The sequence below is a fragment of the Drosophila grimshawi genome, unplaced genomic scaffold (assembly GCF_018153295.1).
Source record: "Drosophila grimshawi isolate 15287-2541.00 unplaced genomic scaffold, ASM1815329v1 contig_1369, whole genome shotgun sequence".
NCBI classification, from domain to species: domain Eukaryota; kingdom Metazoa; phylum Arthropoda; class Insecta; order Diptera; family Drosophilidae; genus Drosophila; species Drosophila grimshawi.
In genome coordinates this window covers 1,971,841-1,985,110 of record NW_025062891.1, presented here as the reverse complement: position 1 = coordinate 1,985,110, position 13,270 = coordinate 1,971,841, and the positions used below count along the sequence as shown (strand labels likewise).

At 38.7% G+C, this 13,270-nt stretch overlaps 3 protein-coding genes across 4 annotated transcripts in view; 2 read left to right on the top strand and 1 right to left on the bottom strand.

Moving 5' to 3' along the window:
- Positions 1–4,005, top strand: part of LOC6560010 (potassium voltage-gated channel subfamily H member 8) — a 70,732-nt gene extending 66,727 nt beyond the window's left edge. The window contains exon 16 of the mRNA XM_043216446.1: positions 897–4,005. Within this exon, the coding sequence (XP_043072381.1) occupies positions 897–2,846 (1,950 nt within the window). The 3' untranslated portion in view covers positions 2,847–4,005. The remainder of the gene's footprint in view (positions 1–896) is intronic.
- A 2,438-nt stretch (positions 4,006–6,443) lies between these two features.
- LOC6559750 (probable cytochrome P450 4p3) lies at positions 6,444–8,930 on the bottom strand. Its single transcript, XM_001987076.2, has 7 exons — positions 8,626–8,930; positions 8,318–8,518; positions 8,173–8,254; positions 7,993–8,108; positions 7,684–7,933; positions 7,329–7,555; positions 6,444–7,221 (listed from the first exon to the last, which is right to left on the bottom strand). Exons 1-7 carry the CDS (start codon positions 8,819–8,821, stop codon positions 6,743–6,745), a joined length of 1,551 nt encoding a protein of 516 aa, XP_001987112.2. The 5' UTR covers positions 8,822–8,930; the 3' UTR covers positions 6,444–6,742.
- Positions 8,931–9,768: 838 nt separating this feature from the next.
- LOC6559749 (presequence protease, mitochondrial) lies at positions 9,769–13,268 on the top strand. Of its 2 annotated transcripts, none has more exons than XM_032733955.1 (2): positions 9,769–9,940; positions 10,428–13,268. In XM_032733955.1, exon 2 carries the CDS (start codon positions 10,510–10,512, stop codon positions 12,910–12,912), a length of 2,403 nt encoding a protein of 800 aa, XP_032589846.1. In that variant the 5' UTR covers positions 9,769–9,940; positions 10,428–10,509; the 3' UTR covers positions 12,913–13,268. The 2 variants fall into 2 exon arrangements, with proteins under 2 accessions (XP_032589846.1, XP_001987111.1); XM_001987075.2 differs by having other exon boundaries at positions 9,769–10,353.
- Positions 13,269–13,270: the final 2 nt, after the last annotated feature.

Sequence of the window (13,270 nt, the reverse complement as noted above, 5' to 3'; positions counted from 1 at the left end):
CATGATTTAATCAATTTCTTAATTGAAAATATTTAAATATTTTGAAGAATACATCCGTTAAGTATGTAAATACTGAAGTAAAAAGAAGACTAAAATATTGTTAAGCGTTTTTATTTATGAAAATGTTGCTATAAAGAAAACTATAATAATAGGAAAGATATTTTTTAATTGAATTAATTTAAATTTATTTGTTAACTCAAATAGTATTGGATATAAGTAGTACATAGAAGGTTATTTTAGTAGATTATATTAGAAAAATTAAATAGCAGCAAAGTTGCTTGCAAAATAAATCAGTTTTTACTTGTAGCGAAAACGAAAATGTTTTTAAACAAAATAACTGGAAATTTGTTGATTTCGATAATAAATTGGAATTTTTAATAAAGTGATTCATTATAATAAAGTACTCTGAAATATTCTTAGCATGAACCTTTTCGAGTAATGATTACATTAGATTTTATCGTATAAGGTCTGATTGGGTTTTCCCCTGACCGTTAAACAAATGTTGGACCAATTTAGAGGAAATTGTATTATTTTTATTTTTCAATTTAAGTGCAAAAACCATTAATATTACATTTTATTTAATACAATTCATTCAATATTTCTTTTCATCTTTTTCTGTGTAAACTGATATTAGTCGCCATAAAATAAATAAACTCAATTCCAATATTAACTTCAGTTTGTAGACAAAGTTTTGTTGAATGCCAATGGACTCAGGCCCTTTGGCCCTTTGTGGAAATAAGGTCGCCTGCTGTTGTCGGTGGCTCATGGAGTGCCCGGCTCAGCAGGCAGGCATTCAGGCAGGCAGTCAGCGTACTTGAGTGGAGTGCATAATCAATTAACATAAAATGTTCTCATGTTTTTTTTTTTTTTTTTGGTTTTTCTTGTCATTTTTGTAGGCGCTCACCTACTGCGATTTAAAGTGCATACACATGGGCGGTCTGGTGGAGGTGCTGCGTCTGTATCCGGAGTACCAGCAGCAGTTTGCGAACGACATACAGCACGACCTGACATGCAATTTGCGGGAGGGCTACGAGAATCAGGACTCGGATATTGGTCCGTCATTTCCTCTGCCGAGCATTAGCGAGGACGATGAGAATCGCGAGGAGGCCGAGGCGGCTGAGCAGGATAAGGATCACAATGGTGTCGGTGCTGGTGCCGGTGCCGGTCCTGGGATTGCAGGTGTTAATCCGCTATCGGCGTCGCCGTCGCCACAGCATCACAGCATCACACGTTCTCCGCTGCTGGGCATGAACAGTCCCAGGCATCAGCGATTGCATCAGCGTGGCAGCTCATTGATTACGCTGCGTGATAGGAACAAGCGACAGCGTCCGCTGAACATGGCCAGCAGCTTGGATCGCAACTCGTTCGAGGAGGTGGACTCATCCGTTGAGGAGGAGGCGGGCGGCAAACGGCCGTCGCTGGAGCGTCTCGACTCGCAGGTATCCACCCTGCATCAGGATGTGGCCCAACTGAGTGTGGAGGTGCGCAATGCCATTAGCGCGCTGCAGGAAATGACTTTTTCATCCGGTGCCATGAACTCGCACGGCTCCCTCAAATTTCCACCGGCTCGCTCCATACCCAACATCAGCGGTGTGGCAGCAGCACGAGCCGGACTGGGATTAGGCAGTGGCGATACACAGCTTATGGGCGGCATAATTTCCTTAGGTGGCGGCGGCGCGGAGGCATCGGCAGGCATGCAACGCAGTTCGTCGCATCCACCCGAGGTGTGGGGCAGAGAGATGCAGCTGCCGGCTAGAGGTTCGGCGTGCAGCTCCAAGGCCGCCTCGCCGGCGAGCGTGGAGGCTCCAACGAAGACGAGTCGCAGCTCGCAAACCGATTTCTATCGCATCGATTTTCCCACCTTCGAGCGCTTCGTTTTGGCCAATCCGCGTCTGGTGTTGGGTCTGCTGGGCATTGAGCCGGCCATCAAGAGTGAAATAGAGCTGCTGCAGCAGAAGCAAACGTTGCAAATCTCGCCACTGAACACCATCGATGAGTGCGCATCCCCACTGACGACGGAGGCCAACTTGAACAGCTCCAAGGAGCGTTTGCTTGGCAATCAAACGCCAGCCGCTGGACGCGTCTATCCGCCCCTGGACGATGAGAACTCCAATGATTTTCGCTGGACCATGAAGCACTCGGCGAGTCATCAGAGTTGCTGCCGGAGCACCGATGCACTACTAACGCCCGAGGAACAGCCCTCTGCTCCCCAGGAGCAGCCACTGGAGCAACAAGTACAACAACTCCAGCAACTACAGCAGCAGCAGCAGCAGCACCAGCAGCAGCGGATTAAGCGCAGCATTCGTCGCAGTGGCAGCGGAGGCAGCAACTCCAGTTTATCCAGCAGCAGTTCCAGTTCCAACAACTGCCTGGTCTCGCAGAGCACAGGAAATCTGAACGCCACCACCGCAAACACAACGAACGCCTCGGTTCACTGCAGCAACAGCAGCCACAGTGTGGCGAATGCACGACGTGCCTCCTGGAAGCTGCAACATTCGCGCAGCGGTGAATATCGTCGCCTGTCCGAGGCAAATGCCCAATACTCGCCACCGGCCAAGGTGCCGCTGCCAGTGCCCGTACCCGTGCCCGTGGCAACGGCAGCAGACAACTATGGCCAGGATGAGGAGGAGATTGTGGAGCTGTTGGGTCCGCGGCGTAGTTCACGGGGCACCCTCCCTCATCCCTCGATGGCCGAGGTGGGTGGTCGGTTTCTGTTGGGCGTGCACAGTGGGGCAAGTCAGCAGACAATGAATTTTCGCTTCTCAGCTGGCGATGCGGACAAACTGGAGAAGGGACTGCGTGGATTGCCATCCACGCGTTCATTGCGCGATCCCAGCGCCAAGTAAGCGGAGAGCGGAGGGTGTCCCTGGAATTTCCTGTTACGCAAAGGAAACGACTAGGTGGGGTTGGGTTGGGTTGGGTTAAATTATGGGCTCAGGGTTGCCAACAAAAAACGTGGGCAAATTGGTATGTGTGGAGTCGCTTACACGCATGCCGACGTGCGTGATTTATTTCCTAATTAATACTGAAATACGAAGACGCTTGTACTTTTAATATCTATAAGATATCTACAGATACAGTTACTTACACCTTGATTATTTAACTATTGCGTTTAGGTTTTGTCCAATTGCAGAATATAACAACACACAGTGATTTGCGTTAAGTAACTCTTCAGTTCAATTGTTGTCCACACTCAATACAATTCGAGTTGGCGTCAATGCAATTATGCTGAAGCTTTCAAATTTGTTTCTAAAGCTGATTTGAAAGTTAAGCTTATAACTTAAATAAATTATAAAATATATCCTGCTTTCCAAGAATAATTCAAAGATTAAGTAACATTTCTGGCGTCATTAAAACTTAAGTCTTGTTTACTTTACTTATAAGAAAGGGAGATTGGTCAAGAGAGCAAAGTAATTATGTAAACAAAGCATATTTATTCCTAGCATATCAGAGTATTATCTATGACATAAAATATATTTTTTAAGACTTAAGCCAAATAAAACAAACAAAACTCGAAACTGTGCAAATATTGCGTGAGGCTGTCAATGAGAAGTGCAAAACCGAAAATCACCAAATTATAAATAATAAATGGACTCGGATGTATGTATATTTTACTATGCGGCTAGCAAGCATTGTGGCAATGCACTTATGCAACACACACCAACACATACACATATACATAAGCCTATAAAAATAAAAACATGAATATTGACTATTTATTGCAAAACAAATATTGTATATCTGAATGTTAATTGTCAACTACAGGAACTTGATGTATTTATGTATTATAAAAAAGGTAGAATAATAATAATTCCTTAATGTGCAAAAATTTGTCAGATAATAAATTGTGAGGTCGGCAGTACAAAATAACACATTAAAAAATATATAAAACACATATTTTGTTGGGCAGACAAACATATATAGTATACAGTAGGGAGAAAATTGATAAGCTGGAGCTTAATATAAAAAATTAAATACTATTTAAACAATTGTTAAATACTTAAAGCTCAGAATAAACATAATTTATAAAGTTGATAATGAGTATATGCGAAATGAATTTTAAAAAATAAATTCATTTAATATAAGTACCTCAAGAAATGGAAGTGGATAATAGTTAGTTAGGCAACGCATAAGAGACAAATTTTTAGGATGTCTGTAAAAATGATGGAATAAAATATAAAAATTCAAAATAGAAAATAAAGCTTAAACTTAAGTATATGTCATTTACAATAAAACAAAAACAATTGTAAAATAAAAATTACATTGATATAGATATTTGACAATCGTTTGCGCTATTAGGAAAACCCGGCATGAACTTGAGAAAATTACTAATTTTACTTATAAAGTAAATTTTAGAGTTTGTGATTTCCTGTAATAGTTGTCTGAAACGTGAATTGGCAGCAGGGCATTTATCCTCAAAATTATACAACTATTTTTTAGAATAGGTCCTGCATAGAATCTACCAAAGATGCTAAGCAAATAGCGTATAGCAAGTAGAAAGTTGAATTATATTGTTAGCATTAAGTATTAGAACCTACATTGAAATGGCCGAATTATCAAAAAAACAAAAAAAAACATACAATAAATATGTATATTTCTATCTAGTAGTGGCAAATACTAGTGTATATATGTACTTATATGTAAATGTTCCCAACAACTATAAAGACTTGTGCTTCGTTCTATTCTCGATGTAAGCATTCTACGATAATACCTAATTGTGTAAGTTTGTGCATATGACTTTTATATGTATATGGCATTCGCATATTTTAACCTACCAAATCCATTATATACATAATAAAATTGCATACATGTGTTTTAAATATTAAGCGATATTTATTGCATTGTAGAGATATACATATATATATATATATATATATATATATATATAGACATATATATAAGTATTTATGACACAAAAATGTGGTCAATAAGTTCAGCGAGATTCTTGAACGTTTTTAAATGTTTTAATTAATGTTATTAAAGAAAGCCCAGATTCAAATATTCAATATTTAAATGAAATTAAAATAAACTTGATGTGAACAATTTAGATAAATGCTTTTAATTCCAATTATATTTTGAGCATAAAATTAAAATTAATCTGATTAATAATTATTGCCAGTTAAGACCTGAGCTGATAAATCCCTTTATTTTATTTTATTCATTGACCATTTTTCCTGTTGAATATTTTCCTTGTGAAGATGCGCAGCTTTGCTTTAATACGATTAACTTGACTTGACTTGACTCGCTGCCCCTTTTGGTAGTGTATTTCGACCATAATCCGATAACCTAAACGGCAACTTTATTGGATGTCGATGTCAACACCATATGTCAATCAAGTACGAGTATTAAAGCAGTTCGGGAAGCTTATTTATATATATATATATAATATATATATCTATTTGCCAGGTAGCCATTGAGAAATAATTTTTACATACATTTCTAAACATATTTAATATTCATTGAATGAATGCTACAAGATTTTGTATCAGTTTGTTATATGCCTCAAAATTATGTTAAGCTTATGCTATAAATGTAATAGTTTACCCAGGACACTGTGAAACTTAGTGTTTTCATAATAACATCTTGTTATTATTTTTATTAGCTTAATAATTATTAAATATATATATTTTTGCCAGCCCCGATGCTGAAGACATTGTCTTCTTTTTTGGATAAGCGAGCCGAAAGGCGAAGTGGACATTTAATTTTTTTTCTGGAACTTTTGCTGATTGGGCCGGTTAGGAAAAAATCTATAATAGCCACATCAAATAAAGTAGGCATAATACCATAGGAACGAAATGACATCGAGTGCCAGTTATATTTTTTCTTATTGGCAAACTTCCGAGGTGCAACGCATCCCCATAAATTAAATAAATAAATGCACATTCGCTTAGAATTCAGAATTTCAAGCTTATAAGAGATATATAAGTGAGCTTCCTATGCGATTTCTCTCTTGTCTTCTGCGTCCCTCCGCTTTACATCCTCTGCTTTACATCCTCTGCTTTATATCCTCTGCTATACATTGCGCCATGACCGCTAGATGGCGCTGCGCATTCCCAAGTTCTCAAGGATAGATGACGCTAAGATTTCGGCCCTAAAACCGACTATAGATAACAATCGCAGAGAGCGACATCTTGCGGGACGCATGGGCATTTTTAAAATATGTGAAACGCTTTTGCCATTTTTAATGGTCGGCGTAATTGTGATAAAGATAAGATAAAATTAGTGTTTCAACGAGATATGCAAGATAAAGAGTCAAATTAATTTTTCTATTCCCTCTAGACATAATTTTTACTTCTTCCCACTTTCTCTTAATCGCTGTTCTAATATTTATTCATTGCATGCATCTTTTCGAGTACTCTGAATGATTACAATAGACTTCATCATGTAATCAATTCAGAGTCCTCTATTTCTATCATTTATAACTCAAATTTAAACGTGTTGTCTGGTGAATTACATTTTAAACCAAGAATTTATTTAAGAAATACATATATACACGATATTTAACAATATGTAATAAACTTGAAAATAATGTTTTACACATAAATTGCTTACTGTCACATATCTTAAAATTGTTATTTCAACTCTTTTCACTAAATTTGCTTATATTTTTCTAGTTAATGTCATATATATATTTTGTGCTTGGCCGAAAAAATTTGTAAGTATACAAAAAAATAATTGGAAACAAACCCGGGTGATAAGGAATTGGTTTAGGAATTGTGTGTCTCAACCCAAGAAATAAAAATTAATTCTTTCGCTTTGTAATTTTAATAAACACGTCTTCCTTCGTTCTGATCAAAATGCCAGCTAAATATCTATAGTCCTTAGGATTGCTAACGGGCAATACCATAAAGTGGCTTAAAATATAAACCAACAAAGTCTTAACTTCCAGCATGGCAAACTTTTGACCAATACAATTTCGCCGACCAGCACTAAAGGGTATAAATGCAAATGGATGGCGCTGTGTGGAGTTTTCGGGAAGGAAGCGTTCTGGAATGAATTCATTCGGTTCCTCAAAATATAGTGGATTGCGATGTATATCGAATATGTGCACGATAATCTGAGTGCCCTTGGGCATAATCAAGTTGTTTGCCAATTTCGTATCCTCATGACACTCCCGCATAATGCTAGGAACCGATGGACACAGTCTTTGCGTCTCCTTGATAACACATTCCAAATACTTCAGCTGACCCAATGTGCGGCTGTCCAAATCGTTGAGTTCGCCTGCAATATAAAATTAGCTAATCTTATCGGATCTGCAGACATTAGTCAACCACATATTATTGCACTTCTTGATAATATTTTGTTTTCATTGCGAAAGCAAACCATACCATTGTTGGATATAAACTGGGTTATCTCCTCGTAGCACAGTTGCTGTTTATTTGGATGACTGGCGAGATAGGCAAGAGCGAGTATGATGTTCATAGAGGTCGTGTCAAAGCCTTCAAACATAAATGTATCAACCTCCTCACAGATACCAGCATGATCTATGAGTCCATCCATTTCTGCTAGTAGCATTGTGTCCAGCATTGCATAACGTTGCTTTGTGTTCAAATCACTGGAATATGAAACAAAATGCATTTAATATTATTATTAGATATGCTTTTCAGTCGAAGAAGATTTACTAAATTACACAGAATTATTAATTATATAAAGGAATTCAATTATTTGAAATTAGAAAGATACCTTGATTCCGTTTCGTAAGCCTCTCTGTTAAAGTTCTGTCTACGTTTCTTAATAATGTTGCTTGAGAATGCGTGCAAATTCTTCAGAGTTGGTATATCCTTTCGACCATTACCGAAATTGTTGTATAGAGTGTCGCTGCCCAGTAGTGGATTAATCACACGATTTATAAAACTATGCTCTGCTATTGTGATATTATTACGGTATTCATCACCATCGGCGCAATCGTCGAGTCTCACTCCAAGGGCCGTCTCTATTAAGAGGGATTAATTCTCATGTGCGATTTCAAATATTCATAAAACAAATACTTACCACAAATACTGTTCAGTGTGAATCGAGGTATTACATTATTTAAGTTAACCTCACAAGGACCTACTGTATTAGTCGACATGTTTTGTAGAAGATCGATAAATTTAACGCTTTCTTGCCTATATAAATAAAACGTATATTAGCGCTTAAGATAATCGATTCTTAACAACAGTATTGACTTACTTAAAAACCTCCAAGAATTGTTCCAATATTTTAAAATGAAATGCAGGTGTTAGTAATTTTCGTCTACTATGCCAGTGTTTACCTAAAATGGAACTGATTTAAAAAACATGAAATCTTATTCATTTACTGCAGGTAAATACAAAACCTGTGCTCGTTAATAGGCCCGATTTTAGAAATGGCTGCAAAAACCGATACAAATCTCCTTTGGTTATCAAATTATTATCATTCAGCACCAGTTCCGCATCAGCGGCATCAATAATGTTATATACTGGCATTCCAATAATATACTGAATATAGCTACGCTTCAGCTCCGTTGCATAATCACGATTATAATAAAACAATTGCTCTGTGAAAAAAGGTTTTTAATGATTGGCCTCTTTTTATAATTTAAAATACGTGAAAAACGTGTTTTAAAATGCTTATGTTTTGATAAGCTTAATCATAAATACAAACCGGAGTTCATTCCGAGCGTATCAAAAGTATTGCCTAAAATTGTATTTCCAGCACCTCGGGCAACAATCCGATCCAGTGGTCCACCATCAACGGTCTTAAACCGACGACTAAGTGATAGTATTTCATAGTCTTTCCTTAGACGAAATGCGCATATCACTAGTAGAGCAAATAACGATATCAAAATAATGAATAACATTAAAGAGCCGAATTTTAGTCAATTCAAATATATATATTTATTGTTGTGTGTATAATCTTGAAAATGAGATTTGACCACGTCCGCGTCTCTCAACCGAATGTTCCCAACTAAAACTTAGTGCTAAAACAAAAGATTGCGACTCTCGTCGCAAATATTAAGCACACACCCACATACACATAGTACTATTAGACGTATGTTGAGGCGGGAGTCGGACGTATCGATAGTCGGAGATGCCAACAGTCGGCTAGGTGGCAGCCCCCTGTTTGAGCTCGCGCGCTCAATAGAGGTACATAAGTGAATAGGAGTTTATTACTTATATTTATTCGTATATTATAAATTTCCACTTATATTTTTTAAAATTTATTTTTATTATTATTTGTTATGTTTCATTAATTTATACTTTTCCTACATTTTTTTGCGTAACTTTACATATTAATTATTTATTTGTGAACCGAAACTCCACGAGCGACGTTATATATTTTTTTGCGTAACGTTTATTTAAATTTTTCTTTGTAATTATTTGTTTTGTGGTTTTTGCTTACAATTTTTTGCATGCCTAATTTAATTTACTCAAAAGAGAAAAAAGCTGCTGAAGAACTTAGAAAACGTTTGAAATATAAGTTTAGTCTTGTTTGTTTTGCATTTTTAAGATTACCATTGTCCGTTAAATCAGCTGTTTTGTTAGTGGTGTGCAGATTTGAAGTATTGTGTGATTTGAATTTGGCGCCCTGCGCTGAATAATTTAAATAGCGTAATGTTAGTTGTTGATTGAATTTTAATTACATTTGCACACTATTAAGTGCACTTAAAATTCGGCTAAGCTAGAAAATTCATTTCACAAAATGCGTTTAACATGCGTTCAGATCTAAGCATTTTGTGTCAGTACATAAATTCATTCCACAATTCACTTTTCTTGTCATTTATTCCGAGAATACTTGTTAAAATTCAAACATTTTCTAAATTTCCAGTTCGATTAATAGAATGTTTCGGCATCTCAAATGCTTAAGGACAGTTCAGCGGCCACTTAACCGTCGATATTTTAAGGCTTTCACCGTTGATGTTGTCCTGAACGATGTGAAGCCGGTTGCAAAAGCGATGCCTTGCATAGAAATGCCACAGGTGATAGCAGATCGTGATTACAAGTATAAAGAGGGTCAGGTTTATCACGGCTTCCAGTGCGAGCACGTCGAGCATAACGCCGGTTATGATCTAATGTCGTGTCTTCTGAGACATATTGTCACTGGGACAGAATATTGGCATTTAGATTGCAATGACATCAATAATGCATTCTCAATTAGTTTCCGAACGCCACCGATTGACTCGACGGGTGTAGCACACATTTTGGAGCATATCACTCTGTGTGGCTCCAAGAAATTTCCAATTCACGATCCATTCTTCAAGATGCTTAACCGATCCGTTGCCACCTGTCTGAATGCCTTGACCATTTACGAATGGACCCTTTATCATTTCGCTTCTCGAAATGAGATCGATTTTAGGAATTTAATGCGCATCTATTGCGATTGTGTTTTTGAGTAAGATATCATTAACAAAAAAAAAAGAGCAAAAAAATACGTATTTTAAATGCTAACCAACAATCGTTCTTCAGGCCCAATATACTTTATTTGGACTTTCTGCATGAGGGTTGGCGGCTGGAGCACAAAGATGTGCACAATCCAAAATCTGAGCTAATGTTCAAGGGTGTCGTCTACAACGAAATGAAAGGATTTTTTTTTGAAAACCCCCGAATATGCCGACAATACGTTTCCAGATACCTATTGCCAAATAGTGCATACTATCATATGGCGGTCGGCGATCCAATCCACATACCATCTTTGACCCATGAGGATTTAATTGAATTCCATCGCAAATACTACCATCCGAGCAATGCACGACTCTATAGCTACGGATCTTTCGATCTCATGGAGACCCTGTCATTCCTCGACAAGGAATATCTGTCGAAGAGGGACTTCCAAGACACGTCCTATAGCATTATCCCACCCCAGCCCCGTTGGACAGAGCCCCGTCGAATGCATGTGTCCTGTCGCTTGGATGAGGAGGGCGCCTCGCCAGATTTGCGAAATCAAATAGCGATTGCGTTCCTGATGTGCGACAGAACCGATATACAGGAATGCTTTGAGCTGTTGTTTCTATCCAATCTATTGACACGGGGTCCGAATGCGGCCTTCTACAAAGCTCTGGTCGAGATGGACTCTTCGGGTTGCTTCCACAAGAACACCAGCTATGCAATCACCACCAGAGATACCCATTTGCGTGTCGGTCTGCAGGACCTCAGAGTCGAGGACTTCGGCAAATTTATCGAAATATTCGATAACACTGTGCACAAGACAATTGAGGAGGGCTTCGAAGCGCAGCACATTGAGAGCTGTCTCCACAATCTGGAATTGTCGGTGAAACATCAGGTGCCGAACTTTGGCAAAGTGATCCTCTACAACATGATGAGTGTTTGGACTCACGGGGGCGATGTTGTTGCTAATCTGCGCATTCACGAGCAGATTGCCAAGCTGAAGCGCAACTTGAGAGAAAATAAGAACTATTTTCAGGATAAGATCAAACAATATATATTAAACAATCCGCACAAGCTCACGATCACCATGTCGCCGGACGAAAAGTTCGACGAGAATTTTGAAAAGGCCCATAAAGCGGTGCTTCAGGAGAAAATCGATAGTCTGAGCGCTGAAGACCTGCAGCAAATCTATAAGACAGGACTCAAATTGGAAGCGGCGCGAAAAGCGCCCGTCGACTTGGAGATATTACCGTGTCTATCGCTGAAGGATGTAGAGGAGCCACTGAGGATACCAGATCTCATAGAGGAGCACATTCACGGTGTTCCAACTCAGTTGTGTAAGGTGAATACGAACGGAATAACCTACTTTAATTGCCTCTTCAATATGGCGGGTTTGAGTCAAGAAGATGCCAAACTTGTCCCACTATTATGCAACGTCATTCAAAATATGGGCACAGACGAGCATAGTTTTGCTGAATTCGATAAACTGGTCAATTTAAAGACAGCCGGCATTGAATTCCAGGTGAAAGTAGTGGAGAATGTTAAGGATTACGAGCAGTATCAAATGGGCCTGCAAATAAAAACATTTGCCCTCGATCAGAATGTGGCCGATATGTTTGCGCTATGCGAGGAATTGCTGTTGAGATTCACGTTAGTAGATATTGATCGACTAAAGATGCTTGTAGATACATATATCTCCAAATTATCGGCTGGCATAATTGATAATGGCCACCCGCTGTCCATGCTGCAAGCCGCATCCCTGGTCAGCAATGCAGCCCAATGGAAATCCCAGTTGACCGGTTTGGATCACATCGACTTTCTGCGAGAGTTTGCTCAAGTGCACAGCACCGAGGAAATTCGCGACAGACTGGTGAACATTGCTCCGAAGATTTTCAGCAAGAGCAATATGCGTGTTGCAATTAATACCTCGGAGAGTTTTGCAAATACAGCTCTGGAACACTATAGCACATTCCTGCAAAACTTGCCAACTGTCGAAAAGATGAAGGGCAGAAATAAATTGCTCTTGCTGGCACCCAGTTTTCAGCATTATGATGTGAAAATCTCTATAAATTTCTGTGTGAAAGCTTTCTATTCTGTGCCCTACTTGCATATGGATCACCCTGTATTGCGGGTAATTTCAAAGCTCGTCGCGGCCAAGTATCTGATGCCAGTTGTTCGCGAGCTGAATGGAGCATATGGAGCTGGGGCCAGAATCGGTTACGATGGCATCTTCTACTTCTACAGTGTCAGGGATGAATACTCGACTAAGACACTGGATACATTTGATAAGACGAACGAGTGGTTGTTGAGCAACAAAAACAAATTGGATGAACAAATGCTGTTCGAGGCAAAGCTGGGCGTATTGCAGCTGCTGGATTGGCCAACAGCGCCTGGTGAAAAGGGCTTGGACTATTTCATTACAAGAGTCTCGCAGGAGGAATACGTTAATTATCGGAAACGCATGCTGGCCGTGACTATCGATGAGGTTAGCGCTGCCATCAATAAGTACTTCACGCACGAACCAAAACACGTTGGCAAATGCATTCTAGGAGCAAAAGACAAATAGAGTATGTTATGAAAGAAATTATAACACTTTTTATGTTACGTTTGTAATGAGTCCGCAAAAAGATCAATTCAATTATGTTGAACTTTCAAATGTGTCACGCAAGTACATAGCCAAATAAATATATCGATAGAGTCGATAGCAATTGCATCCCTGGCTAATGAAACCAGTAGAGAGAAAAACAAACGACATTTTTATTTATTTACCTATCTACTAAATACGTAAATTAAGCAGAAATATAATTTGGAAGTTCACTATAAATCGTTCCGAGAGCTTTACGTATTTCGTGCATCGCGAAATCAATATCGATAACTGACACAGAAAATGCACTATCGATGCATCGATACAATATCAACAAAAT